This window comes from Ovis aries, chromosome 4 (assembly GCF_016772045.2).
Source record: "Ovis aries strain OAR_USU_Benz2616 breed Rambouillet chromosome 4, ARS-UI_Ramb_v3.0, whole genome shotgun sequence".
Taxonomy (NCBI): domain Eukaryota; kingdom Metazoa; phylum Chordata; class Mammalia; order Artiodactyla; family Bovidae; genus Ovis; species Ovis aries.
The window spans coordinates 41792650-41818109 of record NC_056057.1 but is presented as its reverse complement, the minus strand read 5'-3'; the positions used below and the strand labels follow the sequence as shown (position 1 = coordinate 41818109).

Below are 25460 nucleotides of genomic sequence, written 5' to 3'. Positions count from 1 at the left end.
TTGGTGATGCCATCCAACCATCTCATCCTCTGTCATCCCCTTGTCCCCCTGCCCCCAGTCCCTCCCAGCATCAGGGTCTTTTCCAATGAGTCAGCTCTTCCCATCAGGTAGCCAACATATTGGAGTTTCAGCTTCCACATCAGTTCTTCCAATGAATACCCAGGACTGATCTCCTTTAGGATGGACTGGTTGGATCTCCTTGCAGTCCACGGGACTCTCAAGAGTCTTCTCCAACACCACAGTTCAAAAGCATCAATTCTTCAGCGCTCAGCTTTCTTTATAGTCCTAACTCTCACATCCATACATGACCACTGGAAAACCATAGCCTTGCCTAGCCAGACCTTTGTTGGCAAAGTAATGTCTCTGCTTTTCAATATGCTGTCTAGGTTGGTCATGACTTTCCTTCCAAGGAGTAAGTGTCTTTTAATTTCATTGCTGCACACCATCTGCAGTGATTTTGGAGCCCAGAAAAATAAAGTCAGCCACTGTTTCCACTGTTTTCTCATCTATTTGCCATGAAGTGCTGGGACAGGGTGCCATGATCTTAGTTTTCTGGACGTTGACCTTTAAGCCAACGTTTTTACTCTCCTCTTTCACTTTCATCAAGAGACTCTTTAGTTCCTCTTCACTTTCTGCCATAAGGGTGGTGTCATTTGCATGTCTGAGGTGATTGATATTTCTCCCGGCAATCTTGATTCCAGCTTGTGCTTTCTCCAGCCCAGCATTTCTCTTGATGTACTCTGCCTATAAGTTAAATAAGCAGGGTGACAATATCCAGCCTTGACGTACTCCTTTTCCTATTTGGAACCAGTCTGTGGTTCCATGTCCAGTTCTAACTGTTGCTTCCTGACCTGCATACAGATTTCTCAGGAGGCTGGTCAGGTGGTCTGGTATTCCCATCTCTCTCAGAATTTTCCACAGTTTATTGTGATCCACACAGTCAAAGCCTTTGGCATAGTCAATAAAGCAGAAACAGATGTTTTTTCAGGAACTCTCTTGCTTTTTCCATGATCCAGCAGATGTTAGCAATTTGATCTGGTTCCTCTGCCTTTTCTAAAAGCAGCTTGGACATCAGGGAATTCACGGTTCCCGTATTGCTGAAGCCTGGCTTGGAGAATTTTGAGCATTACTTTACTAGCATGTGAGATGAGTGCAATTGTGTGGTAGTTTGAGCATTCTTTGGTATTGCCTTTCTTTGGAATTGGAATGAAAACTGACCTCTTCCAGTCCCGTGGCCACTGCTGAGTTTTCCACATTTGCTGGCATATTGAGTGCAGCACTTTCACAGCACCATCTTTCAGGATTTGAAAGAGCTCAACTGGAATTCCATCACCTCCACTAGCTTTTTTCGTAGTGATGCTTTCTAAGGCCCACTGACTTCACATTCCAGGATGTCTGGCTCTAGGTGAGTGATCACTCCATCGTGATTATCTGGGTCGTGAAGATCTTTTCTGTACAGTTCTTCTGTGTATTCTTGCCACCTCTTCTTAATATCTTCTGTGTCTGTTAGATCCAGACCATTTCTGTCCTTTGTCGAGCCCATCTTTGCGTGAAATGTTCCCTTGGTATCTCTAATTTTCCTTGAAGAGATCTCTAGTCTTTCCCATTCTGTTGTGTTCCTCTATTTCTTTGCACTGATTGCTGAAGAAGGCTTTCTTATCTCTCTCCTTGCTATTCTCTGGAACTCTGCATTCAGATGCTTATATCTTTCCTTTTCTCCTTTGCTTTTTGCTTCTCTTCTTTTCACAGCTATTTGTAAGGCCTCCCCAGACAGCCATTTTGCTTTTTTGCATTTCTTTTCCATGGGGATGGTCTTGATCCCTGTCTCCCGTACTATGTCAGGAACCTCCGTCCATAGTTCATGAGGCACTCTATCTATCAGATCTAGGCCCTTAAATCTAGTTCTCACTTCCACTGTATAATCATAAGGGATTTGATTTAGGTCATACCTGAATGGTCTAGCAGTTTTCCTACTTTCTTCAACTTGAGTCTGAATCTGGCAATAAGGAGTTCATGATCTGAGCCACAGTCAGCTCCTGGTCTTGTTTTTGTTGACTGTACAGAGCTTCTCCATCTTTGGCTGCAAAGAATATAATCAATCTGATTTCGGTGTTGACCATCTGGTGATGTCCATGTGTAGAGTCTTCTCGTGTGTTGTTGGAAGAGGGTGTTTGCTATGACCAGTGCATTTTCTTGGCAAAACTCTATTAGTCTTTGCCCTGCTTCATTCTGCATTCCAAGGCCAAATTTGCCTGTTACTCCAGGTGTTCCCTGACTTCCTCCTTTTGTATTCCAGTCCCCTATAATGAAAAGGACATCTTTTTGGGTGTTAGTTCTAAAAGGTCTTGTAGGTCTTCATACAACCGTTCAACTTCAGCTTCTTCAGCATTACTGGTTGGGGCATAGACTTGGATTACCGTGATAGATAGGATACTGAAAGAGGAACTCCCCAGGTCAGTAGGTGCCCAATATGCTACTGGAGATCAGTGGAGAAATAACTGCAGAAAGAATGAAGGGATGGAGCCAAAGCAAAAACAATACCCAGCTGTGGATGTGACTGGTGACAGAAGCAAAGTCTGATGCTGTAAAGAGCAATATTGCATAGGAACCTGGAATGTCAGGTCCATGAATCAAGGCAAATTGGAAGTGGTCAAACAAGAGATCGCAAGAATGAACGTCAACATTTTAGGGATCAGAGAACTTAAATGGCCTGAAATGGGTGAATTTAACTCAGGTGACCATGATATCTACTACTGTAGGGCAGGAATCCCTCAGAAGAAATGGAGTAGCCATCATGGTCAACAAGAGAGTCCGAAATGCAGTACTTGGATGCAATCTCAAAAACGACAGAACGAGCTCTGTTCGTTTCCAAGGCAAACCATTCAATAACTGACACTAGACCATCTTATACCATACACAAAAATTAACTCAAAATGCACTGAAGACTTGAATGTTAGGCCTGAAACCATACAACTCTTGGAAGAAAACATAGCTCTTTGACAACAATCTTGATTTTTTTTTCAAATTTTGCAACAAAAGGAAAACAAACAGGTCTACGTCAAATTCAAAAATTTCAGCAGAGTAAAGGAAACCAATAAAATAAAAAAGACAAACTATGGAATAGGAGAAAATATTTGCAAATCATGTATTTGATAAGAGGCTAATATATGAAAGACATAAAGAATAAAAATCCTTACTGAATAGAAAAATAATCTGATTAAACAATTGGAAGAAGATCTGAATAGATATTTTCAAATGAATATATACAAATGGCCTAACAGGTAGCTGAACTGAAAATCACAACCACTATGAGATACCACTGCACACTTATTAGAATGGCTGTCATTAAAAAGACAGAAAATAGCAAGTATTGGAAAAGATATGGAGAGAAGGAAACCCTTGTGCACTGTTGCTGGGAATGTAAATTGGAACACACAACATGGGAAAACAGTGGAAGTCCCTCAAAAATTAAAAATATCATAAGATTCAGGAATTCTACTTCTGGGCATTTTTCAAAGAAAACAAAGACACTAATTTTGAAGATATATGCATTCCCATATTGTTGCAGCATTACTGATGAAAGCCAAGATCTGGAAACAACATAAGTGTTCACTGAGGAATGGAAGGACAGAGAAATTGTGATAGATAGACAAACACAATGGAACATTATTCAGCCATTAAAAGTGACATATTGCCATTTGTGAGGACATGAATAAATCCTGAGGGCATTGTGCTAAGTGAAATAAGTCAAAGAGAGAAAGACAAACATGGTATGATCTCATTCATATACAGAATCTAAAAGAAGAAAAAATAAAACTCATAAATACAGAAAATACATTGCTGGTTGCCATAGGCAAAGGGGTGGGCATAGGTGAAGTCAGGAAAGGAAGTCAAAAAGTAAAACCTTCAGTTATACAATAAGCCTTGAACATGTTCAGCATGATGACTCTAGTTAGTAATAATGTATTGCACATTTGAAAGCTGCTAAGATAATCAATCTTAAGAGTCTTTATCATAGGAAAAAACTGTAACTATTTACAGTGATAGTCGTTAACTAGACTTATAGCAGGGTCTTTTTTGGTGGCTCAAATGGTAAAGAATCTGCCTGCAATGCAGGAGACCTGGGTTTGATCCCTGGCTTGGGAAGATCCCCTGAAGGGCATGGAAACCCACTCCAGTATTCTTGCTGGGATAATCCCATGGACAGAGGAGCCCAGGGTTACAAAGGGTTGGACATGACTGAGCAACTTTCACTTCACTTCAGACTTACTGTGGTGTGATCACCACCCTGTATAACTATGTTGTACACCTGAAACCAAGATAATGTTATACAGTCATCCCTAGGTATTTTGCAGGGGATCTGCCCAGACCTCCATGAATACCAAAACCCAAGGATGCTCGAGGCCCTTACATAAAAATGACATAGTACAATTGGATCTCTATGTCTACCCTCTGCATCCCAAGATTCAGCAAGTACACACTGAACCCCAAACATAGCTTAATCGGTAGACGGAGAACCCACGGATATGGAGAGACAACTGTGTGTAAATTGTACAAGTTTTTTAAAAAGGGTATTCAGTTCTGCTAACCAGAGAACAAATAACAAGGACAGATGAAACTGAGGGTAGAAGCCAGTATGACTCATCAGATGCAGAGTATTTGTTGAAAACAGAAGGGATGGAAACACCAAATAACCATGAGTCAGTAAACATTTAAGAGTCTACATTTATAGGAGGCGAAGAGGTATCCTGGGCTTCCCCAGTGATTCAGCAGTAAAGAACCTGCCTGCAATGCAGGAGACCCAGGTTCAATCCTTGGGTCAGGAAGATCCTCTGGGGAGGACATGGCAACCACTCCAGTATTCTTGCCTGAAGAGAGGAGCATGGCAGGCTACAGTCCTTAGGGTTGCAAAGAATCAGACACGACTGAAGCAACTTAGCATGCATGCACACACAGAGCTGTCCCATTTGTCCGCTGTCGGTAACAAGTGAAAAAAAAAAAAACAACTATGCTGTCCATCAGGTCACTAGTTGTCTACAGCTGTGGCCATACTTGTTCCTGCGTCTCTCTAATGCAACAGTGAAAGGGTAGAATTTGACCCCAAGCACTTCCAGTATTTTAGACTCACCTTGTCCTTGATCTTGTGCCTCAGGATTCATGTACAGTGAGGCTTTCATCCTGCGTGCATCGTTTCTTGTTTGTAAACCTAGCACATCTCTCTCCTCTAATTTCTCACTGTGTACTTTTATATTGATTTAAAAATTACACTACTCCATCATCTAAAGTTCGGGGATTTTTTGGTTTGAAGACCACTGGGAGAGTGCCTAGACATGTGCTTGGAAGACACTGTTGCATCAAGGTAATTTTTTACACAACTTTATGTTAGGATCATAAAAAAGTGTCTGTTTATCTGAAATAATTTAGCATGCAAACTATGAAGAAAATAGTCAACAGATTTACCAAATTAAAAATAAAAAACAAACTATAAGTACCATATGCCACACAAGGCCAAGATGGCAAATACGTTTCTTTCAACATTTATTTGATAGTAGGTGCCTAAAATCAACTGGTTGAGAAAGACTTAAACTGGTTGAGAAAAACAGATAGATAGTTCAAGATCTGTGTAGACCAAAGGCCATGAACAATTAGTAAAAGCATATCATGAGAAAAGGTAAGTGAGAAAATTCATGTCAACCTAGGGGAAGAACAAAATCCCTAGACAGAACTATAAATGAGCAACTTGATCTCTGCCTTTAACCACTGACATCATTAAATGGAATAAACATTTATGGTCAATTAGTTGAAAATATCACACTGTAGAAATGAAAAGGAAAAAAAAGTTCAGTATAGTAATAATAGAGCTCAGTTCAGTTTCGTCGCTCAGTCGTGTCCAACTCTTGGCAACCCCATGAACCGCAGCACGCCAGGCCTCCCTGTCTATCACCAACTCCCAGAGTCCACCCAAACCCATGTCCATCAAGTTGGTGATGCCATCCAACCATCTCATCCTCTGTCATCCCCTTGTCCCCCTGCCCCCAGTCCCTCCCAGCATCAGGGTCTTTTCCAATGAGTCAGCTCTTCCCATCAGGTAGCCAACATATTGGAGTTTCAGCTTCCACATCAGTTCTTCCAATGAATACCCAGGACTGATCTCCTTTAGGATGGACTGGTTGGATCTCCTTGCAGTCCACGGGACTCTCAAGAGTCTTCTCCAACACCACAGTTCAAAAGCATCAATTCTTCAGCGCTCAGCTTTCTTTATAGTCCTAACTCTCACATCCATACATGACCACTGGAAAAACCATAGCCTTGCCTAGCCAGACCTTTGTTGGCAAAGTAATGTCTCTGCTTTTCAATATGCTGTCTAGGTTGGTCATGACTTTCCTTCCAAGGAGTAAGTGTCTTTTAATTTCATTGCTGCACACCATCTGCAGTGATTTTGGAGCCTAGAAAAATAAAGTCAGCCACTGTTTCCCCTGTTTTCTCATCTATTTGCCATGAAGTGCTGGGACAGGGTGCCATGATCTTAGTTTTCTGGACGTTGACCTTTAAGCCAACGTTTTTATTCTCCTCTTTCACTTTCATCAAGAGACTCTTTAGTTCCTCTTCACTTTCTGCCATAAGGGTGGTGTCATTTGCATGTCTGAGGTGATTGATATTTCTCCCGGCAATCTTGATTCCAGCTTGTGCTTTCTCCAGCCCAGCATTTCTCTTGATGTACTCTGCATATAAGTTAAATAAGCAGGGTGACAATATACAGCCTTGATGTACTCCTTTTCCTATTTGGAACCAGTCTGTGGTTCCATGTCCAGTTCTAACTGTTGCTTCCTTTTGCATATAGGTTTCTCAAGAGACAGGTTAGGTTGTCTGGTATGCTTATCTCTTTCAGAATTTTCCACAATTTATGGTGATTCACACAGTCAAAGGCTTTGTCATAGTCAATAAAGCAGAAACAGATGTTTTTCTGGAACCCTCTTGCTTTTTTGATGATCTAGTGGATGTCTGCAATTTGATCTCTGGTTCCTCTGCCTTTTCTAAAACCAGCTTGAACATCAGGAAGTTCACGCTTCCCATATTGCTGAAGCCTGGCTTGGAGAATTTTGAGCATTACTTTACTAGCGTGTGAGATGAGTACACGTATGCAGTAGTTTGAGCATTCTTTGGCATTGCCTTTCTTTGGCATTGGAATGAAAACTGACCTTTTGCAGTCCTGTGGCCACTGCTGAGTTTTCCACATTTGCTGGCATATTGAGTGCAGCACTTTCACAGCATCATCTTTCAGGATTTGAAAGAGCTCAACTGGAATTCCATCACCTCCACTAGCTTTTTTCGTAGTGATGCTTTCTAAGGCCCACTGACTTCACATTCCTGTCTGGCTCTAGGTGAGTGATCACTCCATGATGATTATCTGGGTCGTGAAGATGTCTTTTGTATAGTTCTTCTGTGTATTCTTGCCACCTGTTCTTAATATCATCTGCTTCTGTTTGGTCCATACCATTTCTGTCCTTTTTGAGCCCATCTTTGCGTGAAACGTTCCCTTGGTATCTCTAATTTTCTTGAAGAGATCTCTAGTCTTTCTCATTCTATTGTTTTCCTCTATTTCTTTGCATTGATCATTGAGGAAGGCTTTCTTATCTCTTCTTGCTATTCTTTGGAACTCTGCATTCAAATGGGTGTATCCTTCCTTTTCTTCTTTGCTTTTCACTTCCCTCCTTTTCACAGCTATTTGTAAGGCCTATTTAGATAGCTATTTTACTTTTTTGCATTTCTTTTTCTTGGCGTTGGTCTTAAACCCTGTCTCTTGTACAATGTCACGAACCTCCATCCATAGTTTGTCAGGCACTCTATCAGATCTAGTCCCTTAAATCTATTTCTCACTTACACTGTATAGTCATCAGGAATTTGATTTAGGTCATACCTGAATGGTCTAGTGGTTTTCTCCACTTTCTTCAATTTCAGTATGAATCTAGCAATAATGAGTTCACTTCTAAACATAAAGAAGCGTGTTTCACTCACTTTTATATACCTGTTGAATAAGATATTTAAATAACATATGATATTCTTAATATGTGGATTTAGAAAAGGGTACCAATAAACTTATTAATATCTACAGAAAACTCAACTAAGAGTTACATGTGAAGATAACAAACTTATGGTTACCAAGGTGTAAGTCGGCAGAGGGATAAATTGGGAGACTGGGATTGACATATACACACTACTATATATAAAACCGATAACCAATAAGGACCTACTGTATAGCAGAGAATTCTACTCAATATTTTATAATGTCCCATATGGGAAAAGAATCTAAAAAAGAGTGGGTATATATACAACTGATTCACTTTGTTGTACAGCAGAAACTAACATAACATTCTACTATATTCCAATAAACACTAAGAACAAAACATATTTGTCATTGATGAAAATGTGTTTAAGGCAGCAAAACAGGAATTTAAAAACTTTTTCTGTAAAGGCCCAGACAGGAAATACTGCAGGCTTTGCAGGTCATACAGCCTCTGTGGCAGTAACCCCTACTCAGTTTTGTCACTGGAGCACAAAAGCAATTATAGACAATACTCAACAATTGGGTATGGCTGTGTTCCAAGAAACAATTGTTTATAACACAGAGAGTGCAGTAGTACTGGCCTGTGTTTCATGGTTTGGTGATCCCTGCAGCAGAAGGTTGTTAAGTTTTACAGATCTTTATATCGTGAGTAATCATTTTTAGTAGCTTGGTTAACCTGATAGTTTCCCGGAACACTACAATTACACTAACACATTGCTTCCCTGGTGGCTCAGATGGCAAAGAGTCTGCCTGCAATGTGGGAGACCTGGGTTTGATCCCTGCATTGGGAAGATCCCCTGGCAGAAGGCATGGCTACCCACTCCAGTATTCTTGCCTGGAGAATCCCATGGATGGAGAAGCTTGGTTGGAGAAGCATGGCAGTCCAAGGGGTTGCAAACAGTCTCACACTTCTGAGTGACTAGCACACACATTACAGCTATGTAAAGTATATATCATACAAAACCGAGGCTACACAAAATAGATTCTCTTCAACTGACTGAACTGCTTTGCCACACAAACAAGAACCCTGACTTTGGGGGTTAGAGATCCATGTTAACATCTGAATGGGACTGCTCTGCTATCTGAATGATTAAATAAGGAGTATTAACCATATCTTGAATTGGTGGGGCCCAAACTCATTTATTTACTCTCTTCCCAGATTTTACTCATACTTGTTGGACAATGACATTCAGATTTGCTTTTCTTTTGATGGGTAGACATTTGCAAACTCAGGTTCTTAATATTTAAAAAATCCTTCTTCAATTTGGTTTTTATGTTTTGTGACAGCTGTTCTTGTTTCTACTATGAATAAATTTAAAATTCCTTTATCTTCTTTCTTTAAATATCATAGATGGAAAATTGCTTCTGGTGCCTGGGGTTTGAATTCCAGGCCCACCACTTACTGTGTGACCTTATAAAAATTAATTAACCCCTTCATTTCTTAGTTTCCTCATCTGTAAAATGAAGGTACTCATATTACCATCATACAGTGGTTTTGAGGATTAAATAAGGTAATGCATTAGACAACTTAAAGAACTTTAGTTCTTTCCACAGTGACTATACAGAGTAAGCCCTCAAATGTTAATTAAGACCTTGTAACTTTGATAGGTTATAATATCTGTGAGTTGATTGTCTTGTAACTCATAATTCTCCTCTGTCAAAATTAGTAGCCCTGGAAAGATTATTCAAATTAATATGAAAAGCACTGAAAGTTCATTATTACCACATTGTAACTGTTTTATCCTAGATTTATATTTACCCTAGTTACAAAATAGAAAATAAATTTAAACTGTACATGGATGCTGGCAAAAAAACACATGATACTCCTGGATCAAAGACAAAAGATTCTATTTAGTTCAGTAAAAAGCACAAGTCAGTTCCCCTAGACCTCAAGTCTCACACGGAGATCCAACAAGCTCAAATGGATGTTGGGCACACAGTGAGATTATACTGTAGCTCAGGAAGACTGAGTCTCAGGGATCCATCACTTTCACAGCAAGCAGTAAACAACACCTCTTATGGTTTAGGGGCAAGAGTGAGATGTTATATCATTCCTCCAGATTCACCACTGCAAACAAAAGCCCAAGAAAAGGCCCACATAACAAGCAGCTAGGAGATTTCTTTCTTAGCACACTCATCAAGACAGGTAGAAAAACAAGAAGAATCTAGAAAAATGGCACTGATGAATCTATCTGCAGGGAGGGAATGGAGACAGAGATGTACAGAACGGACTTAAGGACAAAGTGGGGAAGGAAGAGAACGGGATGAATGAGAAAGTACCATTGACAAGTATATACTATCAGATGTCAGACGGATGGCTGTTGGAAGTTGCTGTGCAGCACAGGGAACCTGGTCTGGTGTCTGTGATGACCTGCAGGAGCGGGATAGAGGAAGGCAAGGTAAGCAAAAATATGACTGATTCATGTTGTTGTATGGCAGAAACCAACACAATATTGTAAAAATTAAAAAACAATTTTTTAAAGGAAATTTAAAAAATAATGATTACAAATACAAAGTGAATTTTTCAAAAATACTATTGGATGTTGCTATTTTGCTTGCTTCACACAATTTATTTCTTGGACTTAAAAAATCATTGTAATACTCTAATCTGTAAAGGAATATAAAGTGCCAAGGGAAGAATGGAAAGAGGAAAGATACATACATCTGAATGCAGAGTTCCAAAGAATAGCAAGGAGAGATGAGAAAGCCTTCCTAAGGGATCAATGCATGTAATAGAGGAAAACAACAGAATATGAAAGGCTAGAGATCTCTTCAAGAAAATTAGAGAAACCAAGGGAACACTAATGCAAAGATGGGCACAACAAAGGAAATAAATGGTAGGGACCTAACAAAAGCAGAAGATACTAAGAAGAGGTGGCAGAAATACACAGAAGAACTATACAAAAAAGATCTTCATGACCCAGATAACCATGATGATGTGATCATGCACACAGAGCCAACATCCTGGAATGTGAAGTCAAGTGGGCCCTAGGAAGCATCATTACAAACAAAGCTAGTGGGGGTGATGGAGTTCCACTTGAACTATTTCAAATCCTAAAAGATGATGCTATGAAAGCGCTGCACTCAATATGCCAGCAAATGTGGAAAACTCAGCAGTGGCCACAGAACTGGAAAAGGGCAGTTTTCATTCCAATCCCAAAGAAAGGCAATGCCAAATAATGTTCAATCTAACACGCAGTTGCACTCATTTCACATGCTAACAAAGTAATGCTCAAAATTCTCCAAGCTAGGCTTCAGTGGTGTATGAACCAAGAACTACCAGATGTTCAAGCTAGATTTAGAAAAGACCGAGGCACCAGAGTCAAATTGACAACATCTGTTGGATCATAGAAAAAGCAAGACAATTCCAGAAAAACATCTATTTCTGCTTCATTGACTATGCTAAAGCTGTTGAACAACATACTGGAAAATTCTTAAAGAGAATGAAAATAGCAAACCACTTTCTGTGCCTCCTGAGAAATCTATATGCATGTCAAGAAGCAACAGTTAGAACCAGAGATGGGAAAATCGACTGATTCCAAATTGGGAAAGGAGTAGTCAAGGCTGTATACTGTCACCCTGCTTATTTAACTTCTATGCAGGGTACATCATGTGAAGACAGGCTGGATGAATCACAAACTGGAATCAATATTGCCAGGAGAAATATCAATAACCTCAGATATGCAGATGACACTACCTTTATGGCAGAAAGCAAAGAGAAACTAAAGAGGCTCTTGATGAAGATGAAAGAGGAGAGCAAAAAAAGCTGGCTTGAAACTCAACATTCAAAAAATGAAGATAATGGTACCTGGTTCCATCACTTCATGGCAAAGAGATGGGAAAAAATGGAAAACCATGACAGACTTTATTTTCTTGGGCTCCAAAATCACTGCAGATGGTGACTGCAGCCATGAAATTAAAAGACACTTGCTCCTTGGAAGAATAGCTATGACCAACCTACACAGCACATTAAAACGCAGGGACATTACTTTGCCAACAAAGGTCCATCTAGTCAAAGCTATGATTTTTCCAGTAATTATATACAGATGTGAGAGTTGGACCATAAAGAAGGGTGGGTGCTGAAGACTTAATGCTTTTGAACTGTGGTGTTGGAGAGGACTCTTGAGAGTCCCTTGGACAGCAAGGAGATCCAACCAGTCAGTCTAAAGCTGAAGCTGCAATACTTGGCCACCTGATGAGAAGAGCCAACTCATTACAAAAGACCCTGATGATGTGAAAGATTGAACGCAGGAGTAGAAGGGGATGACAGAGGATGAGATGGCTGGATGGCATCACTGACTTAATGGACATGAGTTTGAGCAAGCTCCAGGAGTTGGTTAAAGAAAGGGAAGCCTGCTGTGCTGCAGTCCATGGGGCTTCAAGGAGTTAGACACGACTGAGTGGCTGAATAACACAAGAGCGAGTAAGGCACACAAAATGTTCTCAGTATTTGAAATGGTTGTTTTCTCTGTTCTTTGCTTGCACTGACATGCTAACTTTTATCATCTGATTATAGTAGTAACAGCACTATTTTATTAACTTTTTGTACCACATGACACTTTCCTGTAACTACATAGCTACTATTTAAGTGAATTCTAAACATGACTTCAATTTCCTTCTGTAACTTTCTGAAATGTCCCTTAAATGTGAAATATCTTACTAATGGTAATCTTCCTTTACACTGAATGCATCCTCATTCTGTGGGAAACTCTATTCACCACTGTACAATATCTAGATTATTATGAAATTCAGAAGATATCAATCTGTTAATGCCATGGCAATTTTCTTCATTAAAAGGAGATAAGGAGTATTGTCAGCTGTGGCAGAGACAGAGGTGGCCCAAAATATTTTGTCCACTCTCCTGCATCTCTCAGACCCCTACAATTAGGAGCAGTTATGCAGTAAATTCTGGCTGAGTCTATGGATGGAAGTTCTATGCAATGCTTCCTAGGAAGTGCCACACAATGCTCTCTAGGAGGCACTGCAGAGCACTCAGGTTCTTATCACCTGCTGCTACACCTGACAATATGCAGAGATTCCCATCAGCATGGCTTCCTGGGTAATGGTGTGGAGAACTGCCTCAGCAGCAAGCGTTATGAGAAAGAAATAAATTACTGTCATGTTAAGCCATGGAGAGTTTGCTAAGTTATATTACCATTAAAAAAAAAAAACTTAAAATAATAAAAAGCCTTCCCCAAAGCAAAGTTTTTAGGGTTCTCTTTGAAGTCATCAATAGCCTATATATTACCTGTGTAATAATCTGGAAACCTTGAAGAACCTTATATTTAAGGACTAAAATATCCTGTAGTAACATTTACTAAATGGTATAACTTAGAACACTAGTTCTGGGGTATGATAACAGATACTATATGGGAAAATTTGGTCCTCTGGGTAAATATTTGGGAAAAATTGCAAACTAAATAGCCCTTCTGAGGAGTCACCAAACATATAAGCATGACATATGTTCCACCAATATTCCTTTAATCCAGTTTTCTAAACATAAGCATGGAACACAATTTTTCCATTCAATATTTAAGGTAGCAACTTACAGAATTCTAATTTTGGAAAGCTAACATGGGGAAAAGTTTAGTACTTCTTTTCAATAGGACTGCTAAGTGATAGAGGGATTATGTGTATTTCATATGCTTCAAGAGCTTCAGATAAATGGGCACAATATAAGGAAGATAAAGAGGTTATATGTTGGGTCAAAAAAGAAGCCTCTTTACTCCTAATGAAGTGCTTGGATGGACACAAACAAGGACAACCCTCAACTTCAGCTGGCAGCATTCAAGCTCCAAATTGGAATCATTTATTTGAGTGGGTGCCTAAAGCATTTGAACCTTAACTTTTCAGTCCTGACACAAATTTTCTGTTGCAGAGAGGATGTGGAGACAAGGGAGCCCTCCTATACTTTGGTGGGAATGTAAATTGGTACAGGCACTATAGAGAATAGTAGGGAGGTTCCTTAAAAACCAAAAATAATAGATGTACCATATAACCCTGCAATCCCACTCCTGGGCATATATCCAGAGAAAAATATGATCTGAAAGGATACAGGCACCTCAATGTTTATTACAGCACTGTTTGCAATAGCCAAGTCATGGAAGTAACCTAGATGTCCATCAGCAGAGGAATGGACAAAGAAGAAATGGTACATATATGCAGTGGAATACTACTCAGCCATTAAAAAGAGTGAGATAATGGCATTTTTAGCAACATGGATGGACCTAAAGATTGTTATAATAGGTGAAGTAAGTCAGACAGAGAGGGAGAAATATCATATGACATTCCTTATATGTGGAACATAAAAATAAATTATACAAATGAATGTACTTACAAAACAGAAAGAGATCAACAGAGAAACTGGGGGAAGGTGGGGGAAGGGATAGTTAGGGAGTTTGGGAGGGACATGTACACATGTACACACTGCTATAGTTAAAACAGATAACCAACAAGGACCTAATGTAAAGCACATGAAACTCCACTCAATGTTCTGTGACAGCCTGGATGCGAGCGGAGTTTAGGGGAGAATAGACACATGTACCTGTATGGCTGAGTTCCTTCCCTGTTCACCTGAAACTATCAAACAATTAACATTGTTTCTTTATGGTCTATACCCAAATACAAAATAAAAAGTTTAAAAGACAAAAAAAAATTTCCTGTTACATATAAAATTTTGAGGCAGATAGACAAAGGGAAGTACAAGGTATACACACACATAAGCATGCATACATGTGCACACGTGTGGATATCTGTGTGCACATACATATGTATATAGAGATAAGAACATAAAAATGATTTTTTTCGCTCTCCTTAGAGAGTTGAGTCAGCTGTGCAAACAAGTAAAGATGATGTCTGCCAAGATTTTTAGGTAGCCTTTGAAATTACATATTGATCTAACTCTGCCCACATGAGAGCTATCCACATATACTGAGGCTCTCTCGCTTTAATCTGTCTTTTACACACAGCTCCTACCACAGCTTCTATGAAATATATGGGTAAGTTTATTTTATATCTTTGATGAAGTAGGTTTACTTTCATCCTGTGTTTTTATTCATTAGACTATATGGCTTAAGTCTAAACTTTAGTGACGTTGATATTATGCATTTTATCTTTAGCAATGTCCTTGAAATTTTCTTTTAAAAGTTGTATAGAAACCTCAATTTTAATATCTCAAGCTTTCACTGGCATTATTGTGTACGTAATATGCTTTGTGTATTTAATATTCTCTTTTTAAACTGTGTACACATATATTTATTTTTATTCCTGCATGTGAAGCCACTACTTACAATATGAATCAGGTAGAGCCTACTGCTGCCTTAATACTTCTATAAATGAACAAGGCAGTGATTGAAAATATAGGTGTTCATGTATATATAGATACATACACACATAATTATGTGTGCTATACACACATATGCACAAATATGTGTGTGTAAATATCCATGATTAGTTACCCCAAGGATAAAAGTGACAACACAAATTTTACCTTATTGTTTTATACTGGTAACTAATACTGTGAAATACTTTACAGTGTATGTGTACTTAACAGGTCTTTAGGATAACATTTGTTTTATTTAATCTCAAAATAATTTTATTACTTGCCACATACAGAATATACTCATTTTTATTTCTTGTCTGTTGAATTTAGATATAACTTTCTAACATCAGGTTATTTAAAATTGTTATTCAGTTTGTACAAATGTCTTAAAAAGAATATGTAAAGTTAGGTATTGACCAAGAACTAATTTATATATGTGTATATATATATTTTTTCTTTTAGAAAAGTATATGGGCTCTTCAGTCAGATGATTGGGGTTTTAATCCTTGTTTTGGCATATATTAGTTGTGTGATCTCAACTAGTTGTCTAAAGAACATACAAGGTCAATGAGATAACTTATGTGAAACACTTTTTTCAATAATTGACAGAGAGTAAGCTCCCAATACATGTTAACTCTGTGACCATATCATCATTAAAATGTATAGGTCTTTGACTGCCCATACAATCTAGAATTGCAAAGCATATTAAAATTCTTTTCACTCGTTAAACTACAAAAAAAGAATGAATCACTTAAACATTTATGTTTACTACGTAAAATCTGTATTCATCTTTACATCTTAAATTTAAATCTACCTTATGAATTAATCTTCAGCTTGAGACTGTAGGTAGGCTCTATAGTCAGTTTCTTTAACAAGAAAGAAAATCAGGAATATGATGACTGTATGAAGCTCAGTTCACAAAACCTATTATTATTAATAGAGCTGTGGTCAGAAATTGGACTCTGTGATCCCCCATCTAGAACTCTTTATTATGCATCTGTCATCTGCTTCCTAAATATGTTGTAATATTTACAATTACACAATGTACTTTACTCTTCCTCTTTCACTTCACAAGGGATAAAGTCCATGATTCAGCTGATTGAGAAATACCGTCCTAAAGGATTTTCTGAAACCATACAAAAGCTAGAAGAAAGTTTATTAAAGTTTATAAAAGAAAGTTTATTTATTAACTTTCATAAAAATTAAAATTTAAATAATCTTAAAAATAAAGTTTAAAATATTAAAAAAATCTTTTTTAAAGGGTCAAATGTTAAAAGAGTAGCTATTTCATTATTAATTAATAAGGACAAATTAACCCCAAGGAAAAAAAAGATGAGCAAGTAGATTAGCAGAATTACTTTAAAATACATGCTAATATAATTAATAGGTTAAACTTCACTAAATTATTTACCAATAAAAAATAAAGTTCAGTATGAACCAGTGTGTGTGATATATTGAGACAGGCATTTGCAAACACTGCTGGGTATATGTATAAAAAGAAATTTGCTAATACTCTTTCTACCTAAAGAAAGTATGTATTATTGATCCAGAAATTTCACTTTTGCTGTTTACTAGGCCCAAGTACATAAGTAAAACCACACGTATGAATTTTTAGTATTGTTTTTAAAGTTCCATTAGATACGATATGGGTTATTTAAAACACAATACACTTTTATTATGGACTATTTTTCTATAATTGAAAAAAGAAGTTAACATTACTCATAATATGAGAATATCTCCAAGTACCTGATATTAAAAGAGGCAAGTAGCAGAAGTTATGATTCACTGTATGCACTAGTCCATATACATATGGATATAAGTTTATGGGCAAACTCTGTGCAACCCCAAGGACTGTAGCTTGCCAGGCTCCTACATCCATAGGATTCTCCAGGCAAGACTATTGGAGTGGGTTGCCATTTCCTCCCACAGGGGATGGAACCCTCATCTCCTATGTTTCCTGTACTTGCAGGCAGGTTCTTTACCACTAGCGCCACCTGGGAGGGTCTTTCTCTCAAAGTGCAAGGCCTTTTATTTGGTCAGATTTTAAAATAATGACTTTATTTTAAAGTAACTTATGTATACACTTTTTTTTTTTTTTACCATTAAAAGTTCATCCTAAATAGTAGAATTACTTAAGTGTTATGTGATGATTGTCTTTTTATCTGAAAAGATTGAAGATAAATTTAATGATTTTTAGTTTGCATAACAGAATTTTTCTGTGGTCATGAAACTTTTGTAAAACTAACAGAAAATGATAGTGAAGAACTTCCAGTTAGAACAATAGGCTATTTCCTTTTTTAAAGTTTGTTTGTCATCCTTGTCGACTGACAGTCTCCAGTTTTGTTTTGCAGTTATTAGCCTCAACACCCTTTCAATTAATGCTGTATGGGAAAGTGTACTTTATTTAAACTTCATGAGATGAGTTTTTCAAGTTATATCATGCAGGAAAGTCAGACTGATAATTCTTTCATCTGCACTTCCTATCCATCCCCAGGTCTTAGTTTATCATCTGAAATAATGATTGTGTAGTAAAAGTGTATTAAAGGCCACTCAGCAAGTTAGTTCCTTTTGTCTCTCTGATATGCTTGGATGGAAAAGGTGTGTGATACACGCACACAAAGAGCTGCAGAGGATCTCAGATATGGGCAATGGATCTTCACCAGAATACAAAAAGCAGACTCTTAGGATCCATATCAGTACTGAGATGAATGTGGGTTTCTTTCTTTTTCTTTAAATTTCTCTTGCAATGAAACACTCACTGAGATGTGGCATTGTCTATCTCTCTCTTTTTTTCCTTATAGCATATTTAAACTTTCAAACTTTATATAATCATAAACTGAAATCAGGATTTCAGTGTAGGGTTTTCTAGGGAATATCATTTGGTCCTACTAAGAATTAACTGTTCAAATGTTGGAGGTTTGACTGAAAAATCCTTTATAACCTTTTTTAAAGGTGAGTCAATGTTTCTTTCATTTATTAATAAAAGATTTCTATCTTCCAAATTGTAGGAGATGACACTACTATATAAAAACTCTTAAGAAGTTACAAAACAAGAATAGCAAGCAGGAATTTTCTTAAGGTCATCAGGCTTTTAAAAAAAATTAGGTTTGTATTGTTTTATAACATCAATCTTCTTAATTTTTATTTGTAAAAAAATTAAGACCTTGTCCACTAGTCTATGGCATTTTGCTTGTTTAAAATCTTATGTTTATCTGTACATATTTGTGAATATTTAAAATAATGTACTATCCAATGTGATTAACTACAGAACTTTCATTGTCTACTTAAGCTATTTATACATGATTTTTCATTTAAATTATGAATGAAAATCAGCATTAATAAAAATAAATATAGAATTATTTCTTATAAATGATTTGTTACTCTTATAGCAACATGCTTTCTTCTATGCAATTATTAACTATTTATTATTTTAGAGTTATTAGTTTAACTTTCTATCTGAATTACCCAATTTTTGGTGAATCTGACATTTGTCTACATGGCGAAATGCAATGTGTTCTTGGATATGTTATTTTTAAGTGAACAACGCTATTATAATTGTACTGGGAATGGTAAATTGTATTAATTTCAAATAATGATTCTAAATTTAATAATTTCATATAAATTATATAAAACTTGGTAACATAATAAAAACAAATCAGAATGAATGATTTTAGCTATTTAGGAAGCTTATGACAAATATCAGTGCATTATTTTCCTGAGTGATGATACCAAGTTTAAATAAGAATAAATCATTTTGAAGAAATGTAAAGTTATAATTTAATTAGTAATGGAATTCATACATAACTGTAATGGCATAAATTTTCTGTATCTCAGTTTCTGGAATTATCAAGTTATATATTGAAAGGTATTTTCAAAAATTTTGCAAGTACTTTTCAGTCTTTTCTTCACTATGTGGTATTAAAATAGTAAAAGAAACATTGCTTTTAATATCGGTTCAAAAATGATCAAAAAACTGCAAAAATTTTGTCATCTGGAAGGTCCAGTGGTCAACTGGATTTTGAGAAGAAAAATATATATAATTTTTTTTTCATTTACCAGAATCATTATAAGACCAGAAAGATAAATCCAATATATAATCACCAGAGAGCAGATTAGCCTGGGAGGATCGCAAATGAAAATATTTGGCAAAGTTTATTCAAATATATTTGAATCATGGAGTCTTTGGTCCTGAAGAATTGGTTCTCTATGTTCTGATTTAATCACAAGGTGTTTTTCTTTTTCTTTTTTTTGGTTCACTGGCCCAAGTCATACCTGAAAGTTTCAAAGAGCACTGTTCTAAGCTAGAAGCTGCAATTTTATTTGTATGATAGTTTCTGTATATATAAAGGACAAATCATCTCATGAGATTTTATGGTAGTCTCACGTGTTTTGCAAATAATCATTCCTACTTGCGTAAAATATGTTTATTAGATTTTAAAAAATAATACTTGGTCAATATGCAATAATATTTTACTGTTATGATTGCTTAAAATAATAGGTCATAATAACATTTGAAATAAAAATAATGTGGTGTGATAGGAATTTTTATCTCATTTAACCTGATTTGACATTTGAAATTTGAAAAGACCCTGATGCTGGGAAAGATTGAAGGTGGGAGGAAAAGGGGATATCAGTCAATGAGATGGTTGGATGGCATCACTGACTCAATGGACATGAGTTTGAGTAAGCTCTGGGAGTTGGTGATAGACAGGGAAGCCTGGCGTGCTTCAGTCCTTGGGGTCACAAAGAGTCGGACACGACTGAGCTGAACTGACATTTGAAAGCTTACATGATATATATCATATCCAGTTAGAGAAAATTGAGCCACAGAGAAACTATATAATATTAAGACCCAGAATTGACCTAAATTACTTGACTTCAAAGCCCAGAATCAGTATAATTCCTGCAGACTGTACAGTATCTTACAACTTAAGGTAAAAAAATCTTGAGGCAGGAAAAAAAAAGATAACAGTATTTCCATCTTGGATACATCAAAAATGGCTTCAGATAGTTCTATTTAAACCAATATGACTCTAAGGGAATCACTTCAAGCTTATAGCAGTCCCAGTCATCAAGTATTCCAAAAGTACTCTAAAAGATAAGATTGTTATCTTATCTAAAAGATAAGAAGAATCTTTAGTATACTACATGAAATCCAATGCATTTGTCTTAATTTTTTAAGACTGTCACCAAAACAGTTGTAAGTTCTAATATGTGAGAGGTATCATTTAGTGAAGTATATTATGTCTATTTTTTTCTATTATATATTAGCTCCATATATTCTGATAGGATGGAAATGCACAAGTAAATTGGAAGCTTTGTGGTAATTTCAACGAGAAAAGGTGTTGGAGATCCCCTAACCTAATTATTTAAACATTTTCCACAGAGCCCTTGGGTTCTTTGGGAATGACTCAGAGTCCATACTTTGACCAGAATAGCTTTTCTTTTAACTACCTTTATATACTGGGATTGTGTGTAAAATAAGTATTAGTCTAATGACCTTATGTTTCCTTATGATGAAACACAAGATTTAAATGACTGATTTAACTAGCTGGATGTGAATCTACATCTTATCCATGGCTAGGGAATCATAGCTTTGTAAACACACCGAGAAACCATGTAAGAGTGTGAAAAGGAACTTTCATCATTCATACTCCACCTGCTTGTTGCAGTAATCATAACCAAAACTCTAAAACTGGGTCATCTAGGTCCTGGCATTCATTGATGGCACATGTATGTGCTTTTGTAACCCAAAATTGTTTTAAAGTATTGTAGTTCACAACCCAGGAAATTTCACCTCTGGCCAAGACTGTCCTTGGGCTTCCCTGGTAGCTCAGATGGTAAAGAATCTGCCTGCAATGCAGGAGACCCAGGTTTGATCCCTGGGTTGGAAAGATCCCCTGGAGAAGGGGATCTTCCAGTATCTTTACCTGGAGAACGCCATGAACAGACCATGGGGTCACACACAGAGTTGGACATGACTGAGTGACTAACACTCACTTCAAGCTTTTCCTTGGTGGCATCTCCCAGGGAACACAGCACTATCCACATATCTGAGTTATTACAGATTTTCAGGCAACTTTCTCTAATATTCTGACCTATTCATTGGAGAAGCTTCTTATAGCTCAGTCTCAGTTTCTGCCACCAGATTTCTAACACAGTGGAAAGTCGTAATGCTCGTAAGTTCATTCCAGAAACACTCCATTGATTTGACAGAAAAGGAAAACCAGAGAAGCTCTTAGTTCTTTCAAAGATAGCTCACATGTAGATATATTCGTGAATTCTACAAAAGGAATAAAATGTATAATCTCTGAAATGGTAGAGCTAATCTCCCTACAGACTCAAGAAAGGTATAAGATAGTTATACCTTATAGATCAAATTTGCCTCTTTATTTTCTCTTCTTGACCTGGTGGTGTTGGTTTAGTCGCTAAGACGTGTCCAAATTTTGCGACCCCATGGGCTGTAGCCAGCCAGGCTCCATTGTCCATGGATTCTCCAAGGGAGAATACTGGCATGTGTTGCCATTTCCTTCCTGACTTAAGTCCAAACAATTGGTTTTCGTTCTCAAACCTGTGATTATTCTTCGTTTCCTAAATGTAAGCACTTTAAGCAAGCAATAAATTGCTACAGATATCTATATCTTTCTGTTTCTTATGACAAACAAATAACAATGAACAAAACTTAATTTAAAGTTAGCAAGTAAAATAAAATTCAATATGTAAGAAGCTACATTATTAAGACAACCAAACATGTAAGGCAGAAATATTAATGCTGTGTATAGCTGCATTCGAGAGAAGAGTGGATACAAACAACACTGCTTTTTGAATATAAAATTAGTGGAAAAGCAGCTGAGTAGAATTTGCTGAGTAACTTGTACTTTTCTCTTATGTACTCAGGGTATGTCTTGCATAATGTGTTTGTCCCTCTTTTGCTGCAGGTGAACAAAACTACAGGTAACCCTTGAACATAAGAGATTTAAACTTGTGGGTGTACTTTTTCACAGAATTTTTTCAGTAAATATCACAGTACTACCTGATCCACAATATGTAGCTGGCTGGATGCATGGATGCAGAGCCACAGATAAGAAGGGCTACACTGTTTGTTATACCGGGATTTTCCACTGTGTACAGGATCCGTGTCTGTAACCCTTCTGTGCTGTTCAAGGGTCAACTCTATTTGGCATTTTGTAGTATGAAGTATAAGGTTAAAGTACGATTAGAATGGCAGCATTCACGTGTGGTGACAAGATACTGAAGCATAATAAATGAACACAAGTACAGCAGTCCCTCTTTTTTCCAGAAGTGTGGGCAGATACCTTCTAAAACCTTCGTGTGGCTGAAATCACAGATAGCACCAAGCCATAAGTAGAACTTCCCCTTATTCTATGGTTTCAGTTACACTCAGTTGACCTTATTTGACCTTGGGTAAGTGAAACCATAGAGAGCAAAGCTGCTGATAGAGCAGGACAAAACTCATGTGAAATATCTTGTCTATTCTTAAAAAAAAGTAAAGTTATATCAAGATAACAAAGTGAGTCAGGGAGTTCAAAATTTGAAAAAGTAGATAAATTCAATCTTCCTTCCAGTATATGTATGCAGGAATGTTACAGCGAAACTTTTCTTTGTTTATATGATCCAGACCAGTGTTAGACTAGTAACTGTCTAACCATGCAATTCAACAGAATAAATTACTGTTTTCTTGCAATTGACTTATTAGCAGTGTGCTGTGTGAACTATTTCACTACAATTTTAGGTCAAAGCAGACAGAACCTAGGCAGTACCCAGTCGGCCCATGACTTGATATCTCTGGGCTCAGAGTCCTTGGAAGTCATAATAATGAGTTCTCAGATTTTGAGAGGAAGACACTGAAGAGCCTATTGTTCCCTGGATCATAAAGTGGACGTTCTTGGGACCCTTCCCTGTAGTCCACGGGGCTGCTTGAGTAAAGGGAAATGATTCAGGGATAGGTCTCGTATATTCTCGACTATGACAGCATATAGTCCAAAAACAGGCAAATATTCACATATATACAATTTTAGAAACAGTAGTTCAGTAATGTTTAGAACAATTCATATTCCATCTGTCAGAATCGCAAAGGACATTAATATTGACTAATTTTATGGTTCCATGAAAACTGTAAGGGGATGGACAATTATACTTAGCGAAGGGGATTCTTCCTGAGAATTATCTAGTCATTATCATCAGGTTTACATAACTTGTTTCATCGCATTATGACCACCCTGGCCAAAGCCATAAAAGGTAACCCTCCATCCCAAGAAATTAATTAAAAACCCCACTCTAATTGCTTAGGAACACATAAAATTCCACAGGAAAAATGAATCATTTGTTCCACCTTGTGTGGTGTTTGTTTACGTTGGAAAAATCATGTGATACTAATGATGATGTACATTTCATCAGGACCTCAGTGTGAATCCATTTGTTCATCCTAATATACAGTGGAAGAATCTTCGGCATCAGGCACAGGTGAGGGAAATCATAATGGATAAAAAATAAATTGCCATGAAAATTTGCTTATAATTCTGTCTTTCTACATTTTGGGGAAAATCTAATTTTTGTTATTTCCTTATCTATGCAATTAATTCTTTAAAAAAACTAAATGGTTCTTCAAGTGGACAGAAATAGTCATAAAATCATCATAGTGGTATTTCTACCACAACAAAGCTGGGGAGGGAAAACCTGAGATCATAACAAATTATAATTTGTATTATCTTCACAAGATTAAAAAAATGTGTTTTTCTGTCTTTTTTGTCTGTAGCATCCATTCTGTTGGCATTTTTATTTTCCTCTGTCAGGGCATTTGAAGTAGGGAAATTTTGTAAGTTACAAAACACATTCCATTTATCAATGTTAGGTCAATCCCATAATGAAAAATGCTGTTGCAACCAAAATATCTCAGATGAACATGTTTTCAAATATTAGAATAATATATTCTTTGTTACAATAGGATCTACTCATTCTACCTAGAATTTCCCTGCAAGAAGAATGGGCTGCAATCGAAACTGCGGGCTCATCACTGGTGCTGTCATTGGTGCGGTTGTGGCTCTGTTCGGAGGGATTCTAATGCCAGTTGGAGACATGCTTATTGAGAAGACAGTTAAAAAGGTACAAGTACTATCAAGAATATTTCTTGTCATTTTGATTCATTCCATTTTTATCCCCATTTTGCTTAGGGTGCCTCTTTTGTATTTCACTTTAACTGGCAATTTTTGGTCTCCAACATAATAAACCACTGAAACACATACAGAAATGGTCATAGGATGATTCGTATTCTATACTAATGCACTGTCATCTTAAATCTAAATATCCAATTTTTGATTAAAAAACTATTATAGATATGCAGGTAAGTAGAAGTAGTGGCTTTTAATTATGTTCAAAGATTGTGTTGATATGCTTTTTTGTACACATATATACCATTTTTATTGAAAGAAAGATTCTTTAAATTCTTCAGTACTTCAAAATTTTCCAAAGTTTCACATACATGATTTCATCAGTTCAGTTCAGTCGCTCAGTTGTGTTCGACTCTTTGCGACCTCATGGACTGCAGCACGCCAGGCCTCCCTGTCTATCACCAACTCCCAGAGTTCACTCAAACTCATGTCCATAGAGTCAGTGATGCCATCCAGCCATCTCATCCTCTGTCGTCCCCTTCTCCTCCTGCCCCCAATTCCTCCCAGCATCAGTCTTTTCCAAAGAGTCAGCTCTTCGCATAAGGTGGCCAAAGTATTGGAGTTTCAGCTTTAGCATCAGTCCTTCCAAAGAACACCCATGATTTTATGTAATTCCATAATAAATATTTTCTCCTATTTTTATGTTGCCCCAACTTCTCTCCTCACTGGTAACCACTTTGTTCTCTATGTCCACGAATCTGTTTCTTTTTTTACTCACTAGTTTGCTGTATTTTTTTTAGATTCCACAATAAGTAATATCACGAGCTTCCCTGGTGGCTCAGATGGTAAAGAATTTGCCTGCAATGCAGGAGACCAGGGTTTGATCCCTGGGTTGGGAAGACACCCTGGAGACGGGAATGGCGACCCACTCCAGTATTCTTGCCTG

General features: G+C 37.2%; 1 protein-coding gene across 18 annotated transcripts in view; it reads left to right on the top strand.

Annotated features, from left to right (window-relative positions):
* LOC101114861 (platelet glycoprotein 4-like) overlaps positions 1-25460 on the top strand; it is a 61074-nt gene that overhangs the window by 4813 nt on the left and 30801 nt on the right. For 2 of the 18 annotated variants that reach the window (XM_060414607.1, XM_060414605.1), the window contains exons 2-4: positions 10369-10464; positions 23805-23870; positions 24372-24509. In XM_060414607.1, coding sequence (XP_060270590.1) covers positions 10369-10464; positions 23805-23870; positions 24372-24509 — 300 coding nt within the window. Of the gene's footprint in view, positions 1-1205; positions 1406-6810; positions 7383-10263; positions 10465-15018; positions 18097-18189; positions 18339-18394; positions 18492-23804; positions 23871-24351; positions 24510-25460 lie in introns of those variants that run through there. The other 16 variants (XM_060414609.1, XM_042248480.2, XM_060414606.1 and 13 more) reach the window with 15 other exon arrangements.